Below are 25,813 nucleotides of genomic sequence, written 5' to 3'. Positions count from 1 at the left end.
ATCTTGAGGACGCATGCGTAAAGAGACCTGACTTCCAAGCGCGGCAGCTGATTGACGGACAGTGAGCGTACGCGTCGACTTTCCGTCGGAGGTGGCGGCTGCGGGAAGTGTCGGCGACAGCTTCCTTCCAGAGCCGCGGGAGGGTGTGCATAGGTGTGCAAGAGTAGCCGTGGGGATTTCTCGAAAATTGCTTTCGGAAGTCGGGAGCGTGCCTTTTTGGGTCTTGCTTTTTGGTTACCGCGCAACACTCTTTGTGGAAAACGAGACGATGAGGGACGACTCTTTAAAGTCGTTTAAGGTTCCTTTCAGCGGTCATCGCTATATTTGAGGGGGCGGAAAAGATAATTGGCTGGCCTGGTGGGCGGAAGCACCATGTACCGATGTGAGGGTCTCCTCGGGGGCTTCCTCTTGAGCGGTTACAGCCTGAGCGATCATTGACTCCACGCTCCGGAGTCTTTCGACCTCGCTCCTATGGTTGGTTGCAGCACACCGAATCTTGGCCCCTTGGGTCACCGTCGTCACGGGGCAATAGTCTTGGAAGCGTATTGCTGTCTTTGCACAGGCTGGTTGATATATAGTGCACCGCAATCCTTGGATTGCCTAAGGCTTGTGGATACAGGTATAATTTATAGACTGAAAGGTGTTTCTTGGTGAACCATTTCACTTTCGAGAGCAATGGAAACTCTGCAGCGGTTTTTCATTTTGTTGTTTTACGCTGTAGCAGTGATATGGGCAACCGTTGAAAGGGATCTCATTGCCCGAATAGCCCATAGTCGCTCCATACACGGATTTCAACAACGTGACCGCTTCGCCCGAGATCCGAGAAAGCTGCGCTCATTTTACGTTGGGCTGCTTTGACCATGGTATCGATACGTAGCTCTTGTCGTAGCAGTGGTGAAGAGTAAGCAAATTTTGGACTGCTGTTGTCGTTCGGAGCAGGAACCTTCATTACATGGAAAGTTGAAATTGGCTTAAGTTGCAGGCAAACCTGAACTTTCCCTTATTTTAAAGATTTGAATGGTGTACATATATACCCAGGTCTAAGATTCAGGGACGCATTTCAGTTGCGAGGCTGGCATAGACGTTACTGTTATATGCACATTGATGTGCATGCTCTAAGCTCCCGCTGCGTGAAAACAAAAAAAGAAAAAAATATATATATTTTTGTTTCCAGCTCTCAGGACAAGTAATTAGTGACTTTTCACAGAAAACCAGTCGGGTGCGTTTTATGCATTTGAGAGGCAACCCAAGAATCATTGTAATCTACTTTTATGTAAATATATAGAAATAAGAAAGCTATAGCTAAAATCTAGAAGTTTCCGTAGAAGCTTTGCGGGAGCAGTTCGCAGGATCGGCATCAACAAACGCCGTAGACACTTTCTCTCTCTCTCTCTTTCGCGCGCTCTCTTGTCTCCGCAATCTTCTCGTGTTTCTTTCGTTTTGAGGAACTGAAGTCGGCCTCCGTGCTTTTAACAGAGCTATATATCGCGCTGCCGTTCTATTGGTGTTATTGGCGTGTGTGTGTGTGTGTGTGTGTGTGTGTGTGTGTGTGTGTGTGTGTGTGTGTGTGTGTGTGTGTGTGTGTGTGTGTGTGTGTGTGTGTGTGTGTGTGTGTGTGTGTGTGTGTGTGTGTGTGTGTGTGTGTGTGTGTGTGTGTGTGTGTTTGTGTGTGTGTGTGTGTGTGTGAGAGAGAGAGAGAGAGAGAGAGAGAGAGAGAGAGAGAGAGAGAGAGAGGGGGGGGGGGGGTCGCGAACCTCGAGAACCCCGCGAAGCAATATAATATTTATGGAGAGTGTTTCAAGAAACACTGCCCTACCCTATATAGGATTCGCTGTGGTCCGCGATGCCAACCTAATCAAGGGATGATGATGCGTATATTACTGCCCATCTATATAAGCTGTCTAAATGAACAATCCCATTATCATCGGCTGTTCAGTGAGATCTTAACGCATTGCACATGATGGTGCAGATCCTTATCGACATCTGCTCGATGTGGGTGGGTCCGCCAGTCGGGATGACGAACGTTACTATAACCAAGCTGCCGCTCCTCGATGGTTAAATGTGAAGTCTTCTTTGTTTTGAGTTTAAGCGTTCATAATTAATCGCTTCGTATACTTCGTGGAGAAATGCGTACACATCATATATCCCTTGAAGACGCGCACTAATTTAAGACAAGAGCACTGAGCTGCACAGCACCTATCTCCGCAAGATTTATACATTCGTGTCCCATTAATAAACAGTGTTACCTGCATGATACGAACAGCGCCTGCTTTATTTTGCCTTTCTTATCTCCGATCGCTGAAGATAAGTCGCGTACATAGCGTCTCGATCTTCTCGCCTTAACGTTATTGGACTTTGTTCGATCCCTCCGGGGTGTGCAACGGCGGGCTCACGACTATCGTGCTCGCCTTATTAGCCCCAACACGGCCGACCAGGATTCGAACGTTAATCTGTCGAGATTCGATAGATGAGCTGTACACATCACACCACCAGTTTTATTGTTTTCACACACTGCGTAACACGTGGCTTCGTTAGCTCACAGGCGTGAGCCATTTTTGACGAGCTGCAGTAGTTCGTGACCAATCGAAACCGTGAGCATCGGATTACTTCGTCCCTGAGATGGTCGTCGGCTCTTATACTGTGCGCGTGAGAATCTGGATCTGCACTTCGAGTCGGCCATAGCTCAGGCAGTGCATACAGCCTGCCGTAATACACGGCGACGTAATCGAACTACCTCCGGCGCCTTCCTGGCTTTTTTATTGCTCAAGGGCTACCTGAACAATTAACTTCCGCCATCTTAGAGTTCCCTATATATTCGCTGCTTAGGATATCACTTATGTTTAGGCCGGTATTGTTGCGAGGTTCTAAATATAGACCTTGGCATGCGTGACATGGAAGTACTCTGAGAGGGCTTGGGCACGTATGCTTGCCACAATAAGCGCGAAAAGAATTATTTGGCTGTAATAACTTTTAATTGTATCTCGATTTTCTATTCAATGCGCGCTTAAAGCTTCGGCTATTTCCCGGCTTTCGTTTCATTGCGTCTGTTCCTTTAAATTTCAATCCCTTCGCGCACTGAGAGGATTCCGTCTACTCATGAAAGTCAGCAAGATTCTGTCCTCGGAAGGTTGGGGGAGGGGGAGGGGGGGGGGGGACCTGTTCCATCTCAGCGAGGGAGGGAGGGGGTGAAACGCGTGGAGGGCAAGGGCAGGTGTGGCTTGGGGAGGGGGGGGGGAGCACAACAAGTGTTCTCTTTGCACCCCCTGCCGACGCCCATAGTCTACCCGATTAAGCTTGCGTTTTCTGGTCCCATAGGGGGCTATAAAAACTCGCGAAAATAACCTTAGACTACGCATAATGAATAAAAGTGTGGCAAAGGGTCCAACGCCTGCTATTCGAAAAAGGCGCAGTTTGCTCTGGAAGCATTTCCAGCGGCCATCGACTGCCCTCTTCAAGCGGGTACTGTGCAGCCCTCGCGTCGGCAACCACGCTCCGAAGTCGTGCACGTGTCCGCATGAAGCCCTATTTCACGCGGTAGTGTGCTATGCGCTTGTTTCGTTTGCGCGCAGGACACCTTACCCCGCCTCCGTTATCTATTCTGTCCGTGTGCTGATCTTCGTTTTCGCTTGCATTGCCCATCGGTCGCGCTTCGTCTTTTTTTTTTTTTTTTTTTTTTTTTTTTTTTTTTTTTTTTTTTTTTTTTTTTAGGACGGGGGAGTAATGCCACTGGTGTTCCTATGTTCTTAGTGCGCCTCAAAGAAGAGGACACTGTTCGGAAGTCTGCCTGCTCCTACAGCTTAGCCTTGTCGTTCACGTCTTGCTCTTTTGTCCGCGGCAATATATACGTATGCGCTCACTGCGTTATATATATGCACATACAGGGCACTTGAACAGTGACCTTTTCTACAGTTGTGTCTTTGATACTGCCTTGTCACCATTTCTCTTTACGCTGCTGAATGTGTATAGAAAACACACGCGCGCGCACACACACACACACACACACACACACACACACACACACACACACACACACACACACACACACACACACACACACACACACATCTATTTATTTATTTATTCCTCACTCACTGCGACGTATCAGTGGATGTGTCTTTCTGCTGGACACAAGGTCATGTGATGGGAATCCCAGTGGCCGCAGCATGGAGCGAAAAGCAAAAGGTTACCTTAAACGGTGTAATCTCAAAGCACGTTATAAGAATTCAGTATGGTAACGATAAATTAGGATCCCTCATTCGTGTGCCTACCATTCTATCTCTTCTTTCACGTCGTGGCCGTGCTGTCCACCCTGAATGAGACAGTCGATGGAGGCGAAACGGAGCGGCGTCCGTGTGCTGTACGATGTCAGTGCACGTTAAAAAACCCCAGGTGGTCGAAATTTCCGGAGTCCTCCACTACGGCGTCTCTCATAGCCTTAGTCGCTTTGGGACGTTAAACCCCACAAACCAAACCAAACAGTCCCTCGTTCTCAGTTTTTTTGCTATTGCTGGCGTCTTGCCGCGTGCATTGCATTGTATTTGCGTGCCTGTGTCGTACATGTGCGTCGTCAGGTGAGCACCAAATAGCTGCGCGTTTCAAACAGTTCGTCGCTTCACTGTCCTACTTCTGTCTAACTGCTCTTTCCCTTTTGACCATATTTTGTTTCATGATCAGTGATGGCACGAGAAAATCAAGGTTTTCTAGGCAGCCCTGTGACCGGGATATAGCAGTTCCCAAACCCTTATCGTCTGTTTCTTGAAACTGATTCAGCATTTGGATGCTGCTAGCCTTCCAAGTGGCCTGACGCTGTGATAGAGAGCGATGGAGGAGGAGGCAGAGCGCATCATCGGCACTAAAATAACACCCAAATCAGACACAATGGTCGGTGACGTGCGGACGAAAAGCAGAAACGCTCCCCCCTCGCCCCTTTGAATTCATTTTCCTCGCGCCACGCGGACGGGGCGAGCCAAAGGAGCGGGCGCGCGCCCATGCTCTCGTGGTGGCGCCCCTCGCGGCAGCGGCAGCAGCCGCAAAAGCGAACAGGTGAAGATGCTATCGGGCCGAGAAGGAGACGGGAGCGATTCCTTCTTCCCTGACGCCTATCTGGCGGCCGTCCCGCGCTCAACGCAAAGCCACGCCTTCTTGCGCAGGAACGGCAGCTCGGCCGGCGCGGCGGCAGCCCCGATAAGCGACGTAAACACAAAAGGCGGGGGATGGCGCGAGCGAGGAGCGGTCAAGGAAGCGAACCCAAAACCGAAACTCCTCCCCTGCTCCTCCGCTGCGCTCTCTTCTCTGGGGCCTCCTCTTCTTCCTCCTCCGCGAGCTGAGGAGAAGCGATCGCCTCCTTTTGCTCTTCATCGCGCGCGCCCCGCTCGCACGCAAATCTTTTCCTTCCCCACCTCCGCACCTCTTGACTGCACCTCGCCGACGACGGCAGCTAACGCCCGCTTGGCCCCCTAGATGGAGCGACCTGTGCATTTTGTTCGCAGCCGGGCGCATGCGTGAGGCGCTTTCCGCTACAGCGCCGCCACCGTCGCCCTCTCCCTCCCGACCTTCCCGACTCGCAAAGCGTAGCCTCCGGTCCGCCACGCAGAGAAAACGCGCCGATCACGACGCGCGCTTCGCGCACACCGGACCGCTCTGCGCGCGTCAGTCCTCCGTTCAGTGGATCCGCGCGCTTCTGTTTCAGTTTCGGTTTGTCGTGCGCGCGCGCGTTCGTCCGCTGCTTCGACCTGTGTGTCGTGCTAGGCGCCGTTCGTTGATTGACGGCGTTTGAAGAACGCTGCCTCCTCCTCCTTCGTCTGCGTGCTTCCCCAATGTGTGTTCGTGCCCACTGTGCCGCTTGTGGTGGCTGTGCTCCGTGTCGCTCACCGGTGTATGGCTAACTTCTCCACAGACAAACCGGCGGCGGCGAGCAGCGGCGCGACGAGCAACGGTGGTGTCGTGGGTGTCGGTCCGGCCGGCGTGACGACGGCGAGCCGACGCAAGCGGTCGTCGGCTGCGTCGCAGCTACTCCCGGTCAACGGGACGGCGCTGCTGACGCATCCGGCCAGCGACATCAAGGTGGAGAGGCTGTCTCCCGAATCGGACACGGCGTCGCCGCAGTCCTCGCCGTCGCCCGCCCGGGTGTTCCCGCCCGGGCTGGGTTTCGTGCTTGGCCTGCGGCCGGGCCTCGTGCCGGGACACCCGTTCCCTCCGGGCGTGATCGCGGCCGCTGCGGCGCAGGCAGCCGTCGACAGGCAGACGCTGGCAGCGCCGGCGCTCAAACAGGTGGAGATGATGACGAGGAACTACTCGGACTTCATGAGGTCGCTCGCCGCCAAGTACAACAACCCAACCGGACAGGACGGGTGAGTACATCTCCTTATATCTGCCGTTTGTTGTTATCTCCTCGTCTATGCTGTTCCAGTAGGCCGGCAGCATGCCTCTCTACCCAGCACCTGCAAGTAGACTTACGCTCTAAAAAGTTCAGTCTGTTCCTCAAAAAAAATACCGCGAACCGTCTGCTCGTCGCAGTGACATTAATGCCTATGGCCTGGTTTGTGATTGCATCTCGCATTTTTTTTTTTTTTCTCGCTGTAGAAAGACAGCCAGTGAAGATAACCTCCGTACCGCGAATAAACTTCACGGGGCGCCCAGCTGTCGGGTATGTTAGGTACCAGCTGAAATGGCTTGTCCTCTGAATTTAATACTTTCCTGTCGTAAAACGGTGCAGTTCTACTTGGTGTTACTCCTCCGCTGCTCTAGTAAGGCCTGTGTCAATTTCATCTCCGTTTTCGTTAGATCGAACTCAATAAATTTTTATGCGGCAAAGGTTTGATTGATTATTTCATGCATCAGGTTTTCCATAGTATCCACGCAGCGTGGTGAATGCTTCCGCTCGTGTGCGTTTTGGATTGTGTGAAACAAGTCACGTGATTTAAGTGCTAAGAAAAGGAGCTGAGCGGGTAAAAGAATGATAAAAGTCGCTCATAGCTAGCTTGTAATACTTTCTCTTCTGTTAAGTTTGACTTGCTTCTTCGCTCATGTAATACGCCCTCTCATAGTAAGTTTTATTTGCTTCTTTGCTCATCAAGTGGCATCGCAGAGATCTTCGTAGTATCCATCTAAACGTGACGCTGCAGACTCAGTCGGCGCAGTTTGCTGTCACACAAAGCATCCTGGAGATCCCCACGACCGCTGAATCAGTTTCACTCGTTGCCTGTATGTCGAATGAAATCTGTTTGAAGCTGAAAATTCTTTATTGACGCAACAGTTCTCGCGAGGAGCATTTCTCAGCTAACCTTTTACAGCTGACGCTCCCCGTCATCATAGGCGTGCAGCACGCGGCATTTACTGAGTGAAAAGGTTCCACCTACTCACAGCGTCATCTGTACACCTTCCACATTGTCTGCCCTTGCAAGCACGTCTAAACCTTGACATGGTGCGCCATTTGTATAAAGCAATCGATTGCAAGAAGCTGACGGACAGGGTCTATTATTGATCTCGGTAGGTTAGCGGGTGCAGATCGACTCTGTTCGGGTGCCTTCATAAGGCGACAGCGTAACGCAAACAACGTGCACGGTGTTGTGAAGGATAAGCCTAATGAAGGTGACGTCATACCTTGTGCCTTTATGTATGGCAAGCATATATTGAAGCTAATAACTTCGCAGCGAGATACAACCGATCCGATGAGCCCCATCGGATCGATTGCTAGCTGCCAATCTCGCTGTGTCTACCCTGCATGGTGCAGTAAATTTTCACAGTTATGATGCGATTAACGTCGCGTGAACAGATAGATTGTCAGTACGCGCCAAGACAGCGGTTTCTGAATTTCACGAGATCGCAGGATCAATCGAAATACTTTCCAAACACAATGCGTGCGCTTTAGCTGGTCTAGTCAGCCGCCTGGGACAATGGAATGCACGCAAAGTGCACAGCTCTCTCTCGTGTCAGTTCGTGTGCGCGTATGCTAACAACGTCCGCGAAAACTCCGTTCGATTGCCTGTCTGACACCCAGTGGCATACCTTTAGGAGAACGCCGTTAGATGTCTCGTGGGAAGGCTGTTAGTTTTTCTCACACACCACTTCGTTTTTTTTTTGTTTTTTTTTTTGTTTTTATTTCATCCTTCTCATATTCACAATGTGCCAGTCGCAAGTTAAATGGATGTTATAGAACTTCCCAGTGCAGATGTCTTATTTCTTTTCCATTTCCTATGAGATGTACTTATGAAACATTAATTGGAATTGGAATCCCGAAGGGCTCGATGCAGAGACAGACTTTCTGTAATCCGTTTTCTTCGACTCAAGACATACTATGCTTATTGTTCTCGTTCGCCTCCAAAGTTCCATAGCCTCTCTGACGAGGTTGAGTGTAGCGAGTAAGGAACACCAACAAAGTAAAAAGCGCATCTAGCAGTCTCAGACGTCATTGGGCGCCAAACAATTCGCTCCCAGAGCAAAAGAGGTCGGATAGCCGAGGGCCCTTATTGTAGCAGCAATATGGCGACCGGTCAATACAGCCACCCACACACACGCGCGTGCACGCAGCGGCAGCTGCAGCAGCTCTCGACGTTGACCCAGCATTTGGACTGAGCGCTCTCTCTCTCTCTCCACGCTCGCTCGGAAGATAGACACGCTTCGCGCGCTGTCCTTTACAAAAACCGCGCGCGGGCGAGTGCAGTCATCGAGCGCTGTCTGTGCGCTTTCGGTCGGGCGCCCAAATGCGATAAGCGACGGCGACCGGCGGTCGGAGAGTCGCAAAAGCCAAGATGCAGAACCCATCTGCGCGAGAAAGAAGTTCCTCAAACTCCCTCTCAACACACACACTCGTGTTTTTTGCTTCGCCCGTAGTGTAGAGTAGTGCAGAGGCGCCTAGAGCGCCTTATATTTAGAGCCTGGCTTCAGTAGAAAACAAGCGCCAATCGCATGGACAGCGGGTACCTGCCGCCATCTAGAGAAGGAGGAGGGATAGTGAAAGAGAGGAGGAACGTTCGAACCACGGGCACGAACGAAAGAACGACCGGCGGTCGGAGAGTCGCAAAAGCCAAGATGCAGAACCCATCTGCGCGAGAAAGAAGTTCCTCAAACTCCCTCTCAACACACACACTCGTGTTTTTTGCTTCGCCCGTAGTGTAGAGTAGTGCAGAGGCGCCTAGAGCGCCTTATATTTAGAGCCTGGCTTCAGTAGAAAACAAGCGCCAATCGCATGGACAGCGGGTACCTGCCGCCATCTAGAGAAGGAGGAGGGATAGTGAAAGAGAGGAGGAACGTTCGAACCACGGGCACGAACGAAAGAACGACCATAGTGTTACCGTGACAGCGCTTGCTTCCCCCAACTATCTCTCTCTCTCTCCGTGGACACACTGAACGTCTCCTCGGCTGCCCCCGCCAATCCATAAAATTCGCATTCGCTTTCCTTCTCGCCGGATGGCCCGCCGTGTCTTTGCTTTCGCTGGCTGTGACGACGAACAACGCCGAGCAGATGCCGCGTGCCTTCCTTTCTTCCCCCTACCCTTACCGCCACTGCAGGCGCAAAAATCGATCCGAATGAGCTCTTTCTTTCCGAGATGCCGTTCCGTTTTGCAGCTCTTTCGCTTATTCTGAATATTCGTTCCCCCCGCTAGCCGTGCGCGAACCCAAACGGCAGACGGCTTCAGCGCGGCGTCTCTTCTCTTATCATTCCTTTCCTCTCTCAAGTTCTTGCATGAGGTCTCCCTTCGCTTTCTCCCGCCGCACTGGCCGCGGCTCGCGCCCTGTCCTCCGGGCGTCTCGACCGCGGCACGATGCATCGCGCATCTGGCCTTTCTCTCCTTTCGCATATGCGCCCACCTCCTTTTCGCTTTCGAAGCCGTCCTCTTTTGTTATAACTAACATTTTCTCTTGTTCCTCCGGATAAGTGCTCTGTGCTGCTTGGGTGCCGAGTGCAGCGCGAATATGCAATTGCCTCGCGGGTGCGGTGCTTTCTGTCGTGCTTTGTGCCCGTAGAAGGGCAGGAGTTCGATAGACCCCCCCTTTTCCTCCTGTTAAAATGCTGCATTGCGGTTTATTTCTTTTTGTGACCTGTACGAGGGGGTGGCGGAAAAGAAGGAAGAACTTTGTGGCGTCACGTGTGTTCACTCTCACCCTTGGTTTTCTTTCGATCTTGCCGTACCTTTTTGTGCGTGTGCGTATCGATACCCGAGAAATTTTCGGCCTGCGCTGCCTTTCTCTTCACTGAATCTTGGTATTCCAGTTGAACCTCGTTCTTTTTTTTTTTTTTTTTCGTCTCTGAATGTCTCCTTCTTTGCTGCGTGTCCGGTTTAAATCTGACGCGTGTCCCCTTATTTCTATTTTATTCTTTGTCATTAGGAAGTAGGACGGTGCTTGCGTCTTATAAGGTAAGCAGGCTGTATTATTCGCCGCTTTGAAAACTCGCAGATCCGAGTGCACGCGCTGCGCCCATCCACTGATCCCATGGCCAAGCCCCCCGACTTGGGACGATGCGTTGTATAAACGCACAGTTAAGGAAAATTGCCACAACTAAAAACGACGTATAGGCACGTACCCTGCCTCCACCGACATCTCAACGTTGCTCAAGCACATATACTTCGTAGGATTGAAACGAACACTCTTATTACACCCTCCCGACAATCCCATTTACGTCTTCGTTCAGACCCTTCCTGTTCCAACTGTCATGCGCTGTTTGGCAGTGTAGAACACTGCCTCTTCTGCCTAGTCGGCCAGTCCAGTCACGACATCCCCTTCCCTTCGACGGAAGACCAGCTTGCCTTGGTTAAGCAGGCGTAGGATATGTTTAGCGCTTAGTTTGCACTAGTTTACACTCTTAAAGTGCTTCTCTATCTCTCTCTATCTCGCTCTCTCGACTACCAGTTGCTCTCCGAAACGGTAGAAGAGCGCGCGCACACTTCATTACTCACTCAAGATGTGATATTTCGTTTGACAATTGTTTCAATTCATATGGACTTCTTAGTTTACCGACAGCGTTTTTGTAAGCCCCTCAAAGTCCAAACTTTGTATTATGAAACAGCCGCACGTACGCGTCTCAGTGTGAGCTTATCTATGTCCAGCATTTTCTGAATGACTGTTCAACAGGTTTACACCTGTCGGCAATGTATATGTTAATATAAACGTGGCGAGTAACTTTTACTAAAAGTCTGCGTGCTCTTTCTTAGTGTATCTACAGTTTTTTCCCCAAGTCGCGGTATCATGGAATAACTCAACTTAAACCATGGTCTCAGTGTGACTTTGTTTGAGGTGGCAGGTATGATGCAGCTCTCATACAAACTCTTCGGCGCGCGCATATGTGCCCCGTCAGTCAATATTTTCTCTCGTGTCATTTGGAGAGTAAAGAGGAAGAGAAATAAATAGAGCGAAGCATGGAGGCAGAGATATTGAATTACGCAATCCGCCGTATAGCGTGCTCGGCGAAAGAGAGAACTTTCACGCATGCACGTCTGAAACTGCATACACGGCAGCGAGCGTCAACTCCTCATAGCGTGTCCCTCGCCATTACCTGGTGGCTATATAGCGCTGTTTCTGAGGCGGCGGTGTTGGGTGCTGTCGCGCAAGGCTGAGTGCGGGGCAGCATTGTTCGACAATAACGATCGTGCACCAAGCATATGTATACGATGTCCCGACTAGCGTCCACGTGTTGACGACCCGTTTACCACCTCACGTGCTTCATTTGTACACATTCGCAGAACAGTGTCCGGATACATATTGCTGCCGGGCATAAAATTGAGCGGTCGCGACGGAATGGGGATTGTCTCCACTGAGAAACGAGCGCGAAGAAGGAGCGAATTGGCCGCGAATGACGAATTACATTTACGCCTATAGGCCTAAAAGTAATTCGTGGTCACTTTGAGCGTGCTGCCTTTTGTTTGTGGGCGTCGGTGTATTTCTAGCAGGCACGGGCATCTTATTCGCAAGTATACGTTATCGTCTTAACGCCGTGACAGCCGAAATCCCGTTGTGTGCAACAGCCCGCAGTTCAACAGTCATGACAGCTTAAACTTAACACTAAGATAAATCATCATTGCATTCATCAAAGTGTATATGTACCCTATACACTTCGATGATACAACCGACGTTTTCGGTCCTTCTGTGAGATATTTTTACGCGTGCCCCGCTCATAGAGAAGGTGTATATCTATTATATATACGAACCTCTCTTTCCGGCGCAAAATGATTCGCCGGGTTGCGCATTAGCGGCCGTTCATCCCGCATGATCCTTTCGGAGGAGGAGGAGGAGGAGAAGGTACTCGGGCTTCGAGATATGAGGCAACGCGCGCATCCATCGCACATCCGCAGTGCTGCAGAAGAGCCGGGGGGCGTCAGTGGCAGGGCCCGAGCGTTTCGATTTGCGTTACCAATGGCAACACAAAACGCGATAAAAACAGAGAGGACGCCTCCTCCTCTTCTCGATCCCGTCATAGCTCTCGCGCGTGCACGCACCCACAAGGCGGGCTCACAGGGAGCGCGCCAGGCAGCGACGACAATGCGTTTGTTTACTGGCGCCGATGGCTCGTGGTGCATGAGTTATGCTGACGTCACGGTCCCATATCGATCTCTGGCACGCGCCCGACCTTACGGCCGCCATCCGTCCTCGCAATGCGGGGGAAAAAAAAAAGCATATCTTTCTCTCTCTCTTTCTCTCTTGCATTCGGGTCTCGCTCCTTATATCGAGGCTTTATCCTCGCGCCGTTGCTGTGGCTTCTTGGCTGGGATCATCCAGCATAAAAGGCTTTTTTTTTTTTCTTGAACGTAACAAAACAGCGCGCGAGTGAAGGATGCGGACTGTCACTTGGAGAAGTTTTCTGGAACGAAAACATGAACTTTGATAGAGCAGGTGCACACACTTTATGCAAAACATCACATGTAACGTCGTAGATTTGAACAAACTTTTAACGAATCTACGCATCTGTGTGCGCTTACAGGTTTTGTATCTCTTATAAACTGAAATGAAGAAGTACTCACGTTCGGTTAATACTGTAGGGCGAGCGTTCAGTCTCGCAATCAACTCATTCACAATATAATATGTATAAAATAGGGACAATGCCATCTAGCCATATGGGTGCATTTCGTATAGACTGCAGGCTACCGGCCTTCTACCTGGAAAGGACACCCAGACGCACTCGCCAATGACTTCGTCTTGCACAATGTGCAGTGAGACATCAATACACCCCATTACAAAGTGCACGACTGACTCCATGTCCACGCTTTTCAAAACATACTGGAACTCCCCAAGAGCTATACAAGACATATCGTCGCTCACTTTCTCGCAGCATATAGTGATGTGGGAAGTTTGGGTTACCCACTTGGCCGAAACGTCCGTTTCCTGCAGTGCTTGAGTCCTCGAGATAAGAGGCATGTCGTGGGCAGCATTTCTAAAAGGGAGAAATGCCGCGACATACGGCTGATGATAAGCGTTCGTGCAGTGTCCAACTTGGTTCTTGACACGCACTTAAGAGCCCTGTGGCGTTTCTGATGTTCATATGTTATTTCTTCTGATACATTTGGAATACGATACCTTTGTGTCATGCCGTACTTCAGTGCTTCAGACTGGGTCACTAATTTTGAGCCGACCATGATATGTCTCTCTGTGTCCTCTTATTGTTTCTCCGATGTATGCGTTGCATTACGTTATAATATTACAGCTTGCGACTGAGCATCGCCAGGTGCTAGTTTCTCGCTCTTATTCTCACCAAGGCAGACTCTAGTTGGATTGAGTATGATAGAATTTAGAGTGCGGGGTGAAAGTCTGTAATTGAACTTGTATGGAGCTACCGTTACTTAGGACCTCTCCAGCGTTCCACATTACAAGTTGAGCCTGTTTACAATTTCTCGCATACCCTTGGATCTGCCATCAAGTCCTCGGTCTCATTTACTATATCCACAAACCGCAGATGTACACGCATAGATGAAATACAGTATACTACACGTTGTCTAACCTCTGGATATATATATAAAAAAAAAAAAAGAGCGAGAAAGGTATAACCAGCTGCCCAAGAGCAGTGTGGTGCCCCAATCATACGGACACGAACTCATCGTACGGCGGCCAGTCCGAAGCTGCCGGACACCGAAGAGCTCTGTTTTGTACCCAGAGCACATAAGAGCCACCGACGGCGGCGAATAATGCTCAATTAGTCCTCGGCAAGAAAAGCGCATAAAGACGCCCGGACACTTAGCGAGTCGGGTCTCTCCTCCCCTGGCGGTTAGACTTCGCCCCCATCTCTGCGGAGGTCGCATGTTTTTAGCCGGCGATGGTGAGAAGCGAGGGTCGCGCCATGTCATCCATTGTTCTTCTTTCGCCCGGGGGTCGCGCGGCGGGGTCGCTGTCTCGGCTTATGTAGCCTTGGCCCCCTGCCGTGAACCCGCGGTTGTTGCGGTGCGGGTCAGAGAGGATGGGGTCGGCCCGCTCTGACTTGGAGATGAGACTCGCGCGCGCGCGCACCCGCGAGCCTCATTGCAAATGTTATGGCGCTGCCGCCGCCGCGTGACCTCTGTTGCTGAACAGCCTGCGGAATGACGTCGCCGTTACGGTGGTGTTATACGGATGTGTGTACCGTTTCGGCGCGACTAAATGGCGTCGGTGTTGGAGTTTCGAACTTCGCGTCTTCTGCAACGCATCGCAAACATCAGGACTCTCCCATGTGTACACGGGAGAGCCCTGACGTATAATTGCAGTAGGTGATCTGACAACGCTGAATCGGCTTTGCAGCATCGGGCTTAGCTACAACGTTGTTGGCATGATTGATGTCTTATTGCTCAGCCGGTATATCCAACAGGAGTTGTCACGAGTATATTAATTCGATCTTTCCCGAGTAAAACAGGCACTTATACGATACGAGAGCATTAGATACGGTTGCGATGCTTTAGAGGGCGTATTTCTTCCAACGTTGTCAGTCAGTCGTAAAATGCTGGCGCTTTATATAGTTGTCGCAACTCCAAACGCGTTGGTATTCAGTTCCTGCTCTTAGAGGACTTAAATAGCAGGCATTTATTACTCTAGCTTCTGGCCCTAGGCGAACGCTTTTAAAGGTTCAATTAAGAGCTGACTGTATTTTGTCGCTCCGCAGAGTTGTCTAGGAAAGCTGACCTTGTATTTTCTCGTGTTAGCCAGAGGTTTAGTTCGATTTGTTTATGGGGTATAACGTCCCAAAGCGACTCAGGCTATGAGAGACGCCGCAGTGGAGGACGTTGGAAATTTCTACCGCCTGGGTTTATTTAGCATGCACTACTGACATCGCACACCACACGGGTGCTTGGATTTTCGCCTCCATCGAAAAGCGACACATCAGCCGAGCCCCTAACCATTGAACCAGCCCTGTGGAGCGTTAGAAGGATGTTTTTCTCTCTCTTCTCTTCTGGCCTTTGGCCCGCTGTGCAAGGAGGATATAGCATTCATGCAGTAAGGCATGAAAAGCTGCAGCCATTAACACACAACCATGCCATTTTTTCAACGCAGCAATGGCTTGACAAAGCCAAGAAATAAGGAAACGAACGAAGGGGATTTATACGCTGCTCTGCTTCTATTCGGACGAACACGGTACCCGGACTTCAGCACGGCTGCTCGCTGCTAAATTGCTCTCCTCCCTTTCCTCTTCTTCGGTGTATTCTCATCTCGAATTTAGTGCGGCCATCGCCTCATACGCCTCTCCTGCAAAACAAAGAAGCGGGAGAAGAGAACCGCATCTTCTTCCCGCTGCTCTATATTCCGCTCCTTGGTTTATGCTTCGTGGTCCGTCCTTATGCGTGCGCGCTCTCGTTTGATGCAAAACGGGCCCTGAGCGCTCGTGCTCGCGCGACCTTTATGTCGACCTCGTCATCATTTGAAATGCTCGCCGTTCCGTTGCGTCACTCGGCCACCTCGAAACCCGGAGGTGGGGACTCTAATCTTCATTCTTTCTCTCGGAGGCATTTTCGCGCCGAGTCGAACGCTAGGCCGCGACTTCGCGCGGAAGAAACCCGCAGGTGGGGACTCTAATCTTCATTCTTTCTCTCGGAGGCATTTTCGCGCCGAGTCGAACGCGAGGCCGCGACTTCGCGCAGAGGAGGAGGCCCGGCCTGGGTGCGTGTGTGCTCAGTGCCCGTGCACGTTGAAGGATCTGCTGTCACCACTCGGCTCGCCTTGAAAGAGTGCTCCGGTAACCTGTCGCCCGAAAATTGCGAGCGCCGCTCCAGGGGCTGTTGAGGGGTAGTTTAAGAGGGGGTGGGGGTCGACTCTGACGGCTCGCTTGACTCGCGGCTGAAGGGCACACTGTGACGTCGCGATTACTGACCTACTCTACTGCTGAGCGCGCTCCGGCCCTCGATACCAACCCTGTATCGCTTTCGACAGGTAGGTGAGCCGGCCACACTGCTGCCCCGAGGAATCTCTCTTTCCCTTAAGCGACTTCCTTGTATTTTTACCGAATGCAAGTTGCGTAGAAGGCACCGTCGCCAGAGAACGCTCGTGAAGGCTGCCTCTCAATCTTTTGTTCGAGCCCTCCGTCGAGCTGCTAGGAACCGCCTAAAGGACCGAAGTAAATGTAGTTTCTTCTTTTATTTCTTTTTTTGATGGAGCTCAGCACCGCGGTTTATGATATACCCATCCAAACTGCAACCTGTAATCGACTCGATTGTACTTTGTTTGAGGATCGCGAACAGCTGCCCCCGAGCACGGCACTTCTATAACGGATACTGTCCCGATATGGAACGCGTTAAAAGACCTCCGCTCGATCTCTGCCATCTGTCGCATTTCCTCGGCAAAGGTGAACTGTACTATGTATAATGCCCATCCTGATTGTGCGACCTCGCCCCGATACGAGACACCCTAGACGTGCTCGCTCCAGGCCACATACCCCTCTCCCTGTTAAATTGTGGAGGCTCTCAGCGTCTCCAGTACGCACTCGGCGCCGCCGCTCACTTTACCGTTCGTACAGGGCATCCATGGCTAATGAGTCAGCCGATAAGGGCAACCTGAGAGGAATTCCCGAAGCCAAGCAGTGCCATTGGAATAAATTGCGCGGGCGACCAATTGTTAAGTCGCGATCGGGTTCCAGCAGTTATGTCGCCCCCCCCCCCCCCCCAAAAAAAAAAAAAGAAATAAAAATAAATGAATAAAGGGAGAAAGAAATCTGCGATTCTTTAATACTTGCCTTTCCCCTTTGTCCGTTGTTTTGTGCTATCTCCGGCAGCTGCGTGAGCGGCAGCTGCAATTTCGCGAGGCTGCCTCGCTAAGTGGCGGGGAAAGCCCAGGCCTCGGCCAAAGCCTTGGCTCTGAGAGGGCGACAGTCACACACGCATGCGTTGTTGCGCGCGCATGCGACGCACGCATCGCGCGCAAATTCCTCCGCGTGCCGACACTGAATCCTGAACCGCAGTGGCCGTCCTTGGAAACCATCTGTTCCAGGGCAGTGAAGGGGAGCTGGGAGAAAGGTGGAAAGAGAGAGAGAAAGAGACGTACTGTTTTTCCCTGAATGGAATACAAAGTGGCCGCGATAGCTCGCCGCTGGCAACGGGCGCTCTGCATCGACAGCTGTTTCAACCCGTTGGCCGCTTGCTGTCCCCCCCTTCTTCCTCCCCTACTCGTGGTGATGCGATCCGGATCGAAGCGGCGCGTGGATCGGCCAAGTTCTTGGAGTTCAAGGCATTTTCTCGCACCTTGCGTCGTCGGCTCTGCAGTTGTCTCCCGCGCGATCTCGGGGAGCGGCATTTTTGTGCATAGGTGTGAACTTGGGAGCAGAATCAGTATTTCGATAGTAGATGCGATTACACCTGTGCGTGTTCCCTGAAGGAGCACTAAGAGGTCTGATCGGCGCCGTCAAGCCACTTGCGTCGTTAGATTAGTGCTTGTGACCAGACAACCTTAGTCATCAGCCGCATTCCGAGCGCATATTCGTGCTTCGGGTTGAAGATGAAGCTAGGAAAAAAAAAAAAAAGGTCCCTTGCGTTCGCAGCCTGGTTGACTGCAGTCTTTTTCATTATTACGACTCTCTCTCTCTTCCTCTGTGTCGACTGTTGCAATAGGTACCCTTGTTAATCATGACTGCGGGCTTGCTGTGCTTTTTGAATGCTGATGCGATGTCATCATCATCATCATCAGCCTGACTAAACCCACTGCAGGGCGAAGACCTCTCCCATACTTCTCTACTTAACCCGGTTCTGTGCTAGCTGCATCCACTTGACCCCTGCGAACTTCTTAACCTCATCCACCCACCTATAAAATGAGCAAAATCGCTCATTTTATAGCAACGTCACAACATACAATCACGTGCGCACATTTATGCAGTTTTTAAGTTTTGCGACGTGTTCTACCCCACTTGCCCGGATTATAGCTCTCGGATCTTCCGAATGCGAGCCGAGGTTGCGTCCAGCGCTCGCGTGACGGCGCCACCGCAGATGGCGCTGACTTCTGCCCAAGTCGACGCGGCGTGGCGCTGGTGTGCACGCACGTTTCTGCACTCGCGATATTCTAGGCACTATACTCGCGCGTCGCTGGCGTCGCCGTGTGTGTCTTTGGAGGCGAACCGTTGTTCACTGCTGCGTGCATTACTCACGCAGTCGTGAGCGTGAACGACGCTTTTTTAGCCGTTGCCGGGCACGCGTGCGCCGTACGGTTGCGAGGAATCGCTGCCCTCTGGCGGAAACAACGGAGCAGGAAAAAAAAGAAAGAGATAAAAAGTAGTAGTCCGAGCAGTAATGGCCCGTCAGGTTCCGGTTCGGCAGCGCACGGCTGCACGACACGCAACGTACGCTCAGTCAGCTCTCGCCTGCATAGCGTACGGCAGCTGTCCACATGCGTGGCTCGGTCAGACTTTGCGTTTCCGTGTGCTTTATATTAGCAGCCGGTGGGGCAATTCCGTGATTTTATTTTCCCTCGCGTGCGGTTCCCTTGTTTGTTTTCTGCAGCTGTGTTGTTGTGCGCCCCGGCTGAAGTCGATTGTGAGAATCGGAGCGGGTGAACGATCTCGTTGTTCCGCGTATATACGCACGCACGCCGAGATGCATTAAAGTGCTCTATCTCCAATAATCTCTTCGCTCCTTGTCTATCGTATTCTTGTATTTTACCAAGCCATCCTTCACCTACAATCTCGTCCGCTTCGACAAGGAATATTTGAAATGATTAACGGTTCCAGCAAATCACATTAGTTGCGCTGTCTTGTGTGTTCCCTGCTTGCAGTATTCCGCGGTCGTGTGATATTTGCGGCTTACGCTATGCGTTCTTCAGAGCAGTCACTTTTCATTTTGGCGTTGCGTCTTCTTTTCTGCGAGAGCAGCGGAAAACATCACATGCTCGAATTTTTTTTGAAGCTAAGAATGTAGTGATTAGGAGGGTCGAGAACATTCGCAGAGTAACGAAGAGGTGTCCGTGTGCTGTGCTATGTCAGCGCATAGTAAGATCCCCAGGTGGTCAAAATTACTCCGTAGCGCTCCCCAATACGGTTTGTTGCAATTAAAGAAAAACAAAATTACTTTAGTCGCGCTCAGTTCGCGCCGAACAATTTAAACAGGTATTACGTAGAAGTGCAATTGGCACGCATTTCAGTTATAATTAGTGCTGAGAAGTGGCACTTGGGATTCTCTTGGTACTTGAACCCTGAGCACTTCCACTTGAGCCCTTGAACCCTGTTCATTCTTCATCTAATGAAGAAGAAAGCAACTAAATGTTCGATTCTCTTAATCGGAAAAGTTATTGATGTATTGTCCGCCTCTGGTAAAATTGTATCGCTTGTTCGCTAATTCTTATACTATAGGGAAAAAGGCTTTCCGTTATATCTCGAGGCTCCGAACTGCCTAAGTTTTTGGAGACAATCTCAATCTCACGTTTCCGGGTCATATATCGGAGCCCCATGGATTCTGGTTTTCAGTGACCGACTACACGGGCAATCAATGCAGCCCCGTGGCCTGGACATTAGGCCAAAGCAGTATACGTCAGAAAATTCGGAATAGAGCCTTCTTCCACACCACCGTCTTTAGTTATTATTATTATTATTATTATTATTATTATTATTATTATTATTATTATTATTATTATTATTATTATTATTAGTAGTAGTAGTAGTAGTAGTAGTAGTAGTAGTAGTAGTAGTGGTAGTAGTAGTAGTAGTAGTAGTAGTATTAGTTGTTGTTGTTGTACTGCAGCACAAAAACAGTATGGTTGTTCCTGCGCACATTAAACAAAGATTAATTGATTGATTATTAAGTGGGTAATATTTGCTGCCGCAGAGCGGGTAAGCTGATCTCGCGGTTCTGAAATTTTTCCATTTCGTTTCGTGCTTCCGTCCAATGCTCGTTTTCAATTGATACACGACCGAGCTCTCTGTTGCAAGCATGAGCACGGGACACCCAAGGCGAGCGCGCTCTTCCATCTCCGCCAAGACAGACGCATTATATCGCCGAGCGGCCGCGCACTCTGAGGGTGCGCGCCGCGCTTTATATACGCGGCAATAAGCAAAGCTATCGCAAGGTTACGCGAAGGCCGAAATTGATCTCATCAACCGTGACACTTCGAGGGAGGTCCGCGCACTCACGCTCGGCGTATTATAGATGGACCAGCGCTGCTCGGGCTAAACAACGGCCGGCGTGTTCTCTTCTTCGAGCGAGATTGGCAGTGCGAGAGCAGGGTGAAAGTTGAACGAGCTCGTAATGCATGCAAGCGGGGCTGAACCAGAGGTGCCGCGCGAGCGGCCTCTCTCATGTGCCAGGAAGGGGGGTGGTGCCAAGGAGAGAGTAACGACGAAGCGAAAGGTACGAGAAAAAAAAGAAAAGCACTTAGAAATAGAAAGGCTGCACGAGTACGCGATGAACCCCACGGTGCCAACCGAGCTTTCGCCGCTCCCGCACTTTGTGCCTTCGACCGGGGTGCTCTCTGCCGAGGCTGGCCCGGGGGTCAAGGCCTGCCTCTCCGAAGACGAGATCCCGGAGACGACGTTTTGGCCTTTTGCGGGTGGGGGCTCTCGGGAAGCTGGCTAGCTAGCCATCCAGAAAACCAAGGGCAAGCGAACCAGGCCCTCGTATACTTACAATATGTGTGCGCGGGCCGGGCCCTGCTTCTTCTAATTGGCTTTGCCGCGGGTCAGAGCTGGGTGCGCCACGTATGGCGTACATATATACATCTCTCCTGTGGCCGGGCCTCGCCTCTTGTTCTTGGACGCTGACGTTTCTTGCGCTTCTCGAGCAGAGTGAGCGTGTGTGTGTGCTGCAGGAGCGGGCAGGGTCACACCCACGGGGCTGGGCTTCTATAGTTCGGCGGGTGCTGGCCGGTGAGGCTGCTGAAAGAAGAGGGGCAGCTGCTGCTGCTGCTGCCTCGGTGGCGTGTGGTGGTGTGTGGCGCGCGTGCAGCTGTCTTGGGTATACTACTTCGCGGTAGGAATGCAGACTGCGCGCGTATTCGCGCGCCGGCGGCTGACCCGTCGTCCTCTCTTTCCGACCGACGACGGCGGTGTACTTGCATAACTTTTCCACCGCCTTCTTACTTCGTGGGACGAGCGATCTGCTTTCTCCTGCTCTCTACACCTCAATGAAAACTGCGGGGAGAGAGAATTGTAGAGGGGGAAGAACAAGAGAGATTAGTTTTCCGTTGACAGCGCTGCTTTGTCTCACCCGGTGCCTGGCCCCCCTCCCGCGTTCGGCGCGTTAACGAGAGAACACAGGTCACACAGACTAGTGCCTGTGACCGGTCGAAAAGCCTCTCGAATCCAGCTGTGCTGTGCCGCTGAAGTACGGAGGACTGTTAGCAGGCCGTATATACGATGTGTGGTGCGAAGGCTATTTCGCATCCCCCCGGTTAATGTCGCTAACAAAGAAAGTGTGTGTGTGCGAGGGGGGGGGGGGGGGGGGGTCATCCTGCTCTAAAGGAACTTTGTCCGAACAGGACTCAAAAAAAAGAAAAAAAGGCCAGAATGAGTAAGGACAGGTTTAAGTACGCAGCATGTATACACTTCGTATATCAACGACAAGCGCGCACATACGATAGTCCTGACTTTCGTTTCTCTCCGTCTGCTGGCACCAGAAGCTCTCATGAACAACACAGGTAGTAGTAATAACACCTCTACACACTTGCACAGTTACCTATAGAAGCAGGCCACAAAGCTACCGCTATGCTTTACCGGTAACCGAACCGGCGATACTCGGTCCGGCTGTGTATCGCGTGTTGATCCTTCTTAATATTCTCAAGGAACCTATCCGTAATTGTTCAACGCACGTTTAACCGAACCCTTCTGGACCGTTTTTCACACAGAAGCGCGCCGCCGTCTCGGAGGTCACGTTGTCTTCTCTTCCACACTGAAGCGACAGAAAGCATGCACCTATAGGAAAGGTCAAACTGTAGGCCGCCGCCACCTCCACATCACCATCACGCGCAAGGACACAGCGGTGATTTTCTTCAAGCTTCTTCTCTACTGCATCTCTGGCGCCACTCTCACCCACGCCGAAATCTGCCGCTACTCACTTTATTGCACCCCCTCCCCCAATGGCATCCCCAAACCCGGCAGCACCGGCGCACGCACGACTCTTCCCTCCACCACCATCGAGCGCTCGTAATTGACTCGAGATTGATGCCCCGCCAAGTTCATTTCGATTCGATTCCAATCAGTGGCCGGCGGGCGTGATGGATAACGAACCGCACAGTGTGCGCGGGTCACGTGAGGTTCGTAGTGCGCGGGTCACGTGAGGTTCGTACAGTCGCCCCGCTCCTCGTGAGAAAGGCGCAAAACAATCGGCTACGCGCTCGGAAGAAACAAAGAAACACACAATAATAAAGCGCACACGGAGACAGAACGCGCTGGGGAGGAGGGGGCAAGCTCATTAGAGGACCGGGAACACAAGGCGCGCGTTCGCAAAGGACCACCGCTGCGAAGTTTCGCGTTGGACCATGCGTTCGTCGGAATATGCTCGCGCACGCACAGACACGCGTATGGGACCCGAAAGATGGCGCTCACGTGCGCGCCACTGTGTCTAGTGCGGCGCAGACTGCGTGCGGTGATCAGTTATATAGATCGGCCGGCCGAGAAGGGTCTGCGGAAGGCTCAGGTGAGGGAGGCGAAACAAACGAGACAGGGGGGAAGTAAAATAACAGGATCTGAGACGCGGAAGGGACAAGGGCATTTATGCCGCCGCCGCTGAATCGCCTTGAATCGCCGCTCCCCCGCCCCGCTTGGTTTGGAAATGAAACGCGCTGGCGTCCAGCTGGGCATCGGCGGCGAGAAATCGATTTCCCTTCCAACGGGAGATTCGTCGGAAGCAGCAACATGTGGCCGTGCCCGCTACACGTGCGGTCGGACGGCGGCTTTCGCGATAAATCGGCCGATCGAAAACAGCTATCGCGCGCGCTTGTTGATGGGACGATTTTTTGTTCTTCTTTGGTTGCTTCGCTTGACGGCGTCGTTAACTGCTTTATGAACGCCTAGCCAGAAATGACTGCGCATTGGCTAACTAGCACTTTCCTTTGAGACTAACAAGAAACGGTCGATCAGCGCGCAGACAGCCGCTTAGCGGAGTAATCGCTCGTCGCGAGGTCCATGGTTCAGTCATTTTATTGGACTTCCGTTTTGCCAGGGTTTTTTTTTTTTTTTCTTTAAAAATGCCTACGCCCTTTCCTCCAATACTGCTGGTTCTTGTGATGTCTTGGCCGGGTGGCGTGGCTTCTCCAGGTTTGGTTTGTTTAGAAATTCGGCGCTGGCATGTTCACTCTTTTCATGCAGTTTTCGATTATTGCTCTGCAGTGATCGCGTAGTGTTCTGACCACCGCCGTTCGGTCTATTATGTGTACGCACTTTCAAAAACTCTACCGGAATAAACCGCTGCCTTGATGTCCCTGGGTGCAGCTGCTGAAGCAGGAACTTCTATGATCCTCGTCTCGGGGTCAACGACTATACCTCACGAGCTCATCATAAATGTTAACGATATACCGCGCGAAAGCACTGTTTGAATTACCCGCTCTAGAACTAGTGACAGTTGACCATATCTTTACACGGCTCTGGCATCTGTGTGCGTGTTTTCGCACTGATAATTTCATCCGTAAAGCTGTCCTCATAGCTTTGATAGCGGGGAACATTCGAGCTAGTTAGGTGAGCACGGTCCGTCACTTCGGTCGCGTTTGATTTCGCCCCGATCGCGGGTACATAATTTCGGCCACTATATAATTAAGTTGGCGTTCCCACTGAATGAGACCGGAGCTTTATTCATTTGTCGACCTTATTCGCCTTCGCACTCTTCCCCTTTGTCGTTCCCGCTTCGGTCTGATTGCAGCTGCTGCTGCCGACAGCATAAGCGCGGCCGCTAAAGAGGCACACGCAGGTTTTTCGCTACTATTTCTTTCTTCGTACGTTATCTTTCTCTTCGTTCGTTCATCTCCCTTCGTCCTGCCTTTTGCGCTCGTCACGGTAGCACGGCGGTAGCGTCAGACCGCGTCGTCGCACGTCGGTACGCACAAACACAGGCACACCGTGCGCGACGCCAACGTCGACGCCGTCTTTATACAACGGCGGCGTCAACTTCGCTTTGACGGCGATCGAGTTCACGCCAGCAGCAGTTAACGCTGCGCTCTTTACTTAGAGGGAGAGAGAGAGGGAGGGGGAGGGGTGGGGAGAAAAATAAAATGAAATCTCTTCCCCACCAGCTTCTTTCTGTGCATGTTCTTCGGTCCGGCCATACCGAGATCGGCGCGAACAATTCCTTTTTACGGACGAATCGCGCTCAGTTTACATAGTCGCGCACATTGCAAAGCGAGCGGGCCAGATATGAAGAGAGAGAGCACGCGCGAGGAGGTCGGGGAGGAGAAGGGGTGTGTGCAGTAGGCAGACAGCCCCCTCTTCTCTGTCCACGTGTGTGCGTCTGTCTTCCCGACGGCAACGGTCCATTGATTCTAAATTTCCCCTCGTTTAGGACGCCGTCGCCGATTGCGGCCGCGCCATTACCATCTCCGCGAGCCGTAACAACGCAGAGACCTCGCTCCGAACGCGCTCTTTGATTATTGCGAGTTCTTTTATCCAAAACGCGCGTAGCACAATGGCAGCGGGCGACGAAAGGCGCTAGGCCTCGTTTGTCGGCGGTCGGTCTTCGTCGCCGCGGTTCGAACGCCTGAGTGAACGCAAATTTCGCCCCGTTCTCGTGCGGCGCGGCCGGTGCTTGTGTGTGCCTGTATAAGTGACTTTTTTTTTTTTTCTTTTATTTAGTACGCGTCGCGGTTCCCTGATGACACTCCGCCCCAGAAACGGCGGCAGACAGGTCTGCTGCTACGCGATGCCGACTTGCTGAATCGCTTCCATCGTGGTTATATTTGGGAGCCGGGGAACATTTGTGCCGCAGTGAAAGGAGGCTATTTCTCTTTTTCGCGGAGTTCGATTTCAGGCTGAAAATTGTCGAAGCCGCGCCGCGCCGTTCATCTGAAAGTATTTGAAACTCTATTGTTTTGCCACTGGGCCCATGTGGAACAGATGCACGCGAAAAAGTTAAATGAGAAAGCTTTTATCTCTGAATAGGATCAACTGAGCAAATATTTATTACTTTTGGGTAGGGGGAAGCTACCTTGTCAGCCCTGCGAACGCTTTGAAATACCGACATTGTACTGGATCTTCGCTGCACAGGGCCCGGTCACAAACCCTGTAAACTTGGAACTTTATAGAAAGAGGCTCAGCTTAAATCTTGCGAGCTATACCGAAGGCAACATTTGCAGGGCTTCTAGAGTTCGTGACTTCGGGAGCTCTCGATCCAAAGTGAAAGTGCACATGAGAGAAGTGGACTTGTATAGTCTATAGCGACATGCTGTGAAACGTTCCTATATAACACCTTGAAATCCGCTGATCGGCGGTATTTCCCAACCCTTGTCATGCCCTATAAAGAGAGCCACT

General features: G+C 51.5%; 1 protein-coding gene across 1 annotated transcript in view; it reads left to right on the top strand.

Moving 5' to 3' along the window:
• Positions 1-25,813, top strand: part of LOC146196629 (uncharacterized) — a 381,051-nt gene that overhangs the window by 283,644 nt on the left and 71,594 nt on the right. The window contains exon 5 of the mRNA XM_084598397.1: positions 5,897-6,350. Within this exon, the coding sequence (XP_084454523.1) occupies positions 5,897-6,350 (454 nt within the window). The remainder of the gene's footprint in view (positions 1-5,896; positions 6,351-25,813) is intronic.

The sequence above is a fragment of the Amblyomma maculatum genome, chromosome 3 (assembly GCF_055883805.1).
Source record: "Amblyomma maculatum isolate TAMU_Amacu chromosome 3, ASM5588380v1, whole genome shotgun sequence".
NCBI classification, from domain to species: domain Eukaryota; kingdom Metazoa; phylum Arthropoda; class Arachnida; order Ixodida; family Ixodidae; genus Amblyomma; species Amblyomma maculatum.
Note: the sequence above shows the minus strand (reverse complement) of the source record. Positions and strands in the feature narration are given on the sequence as shown.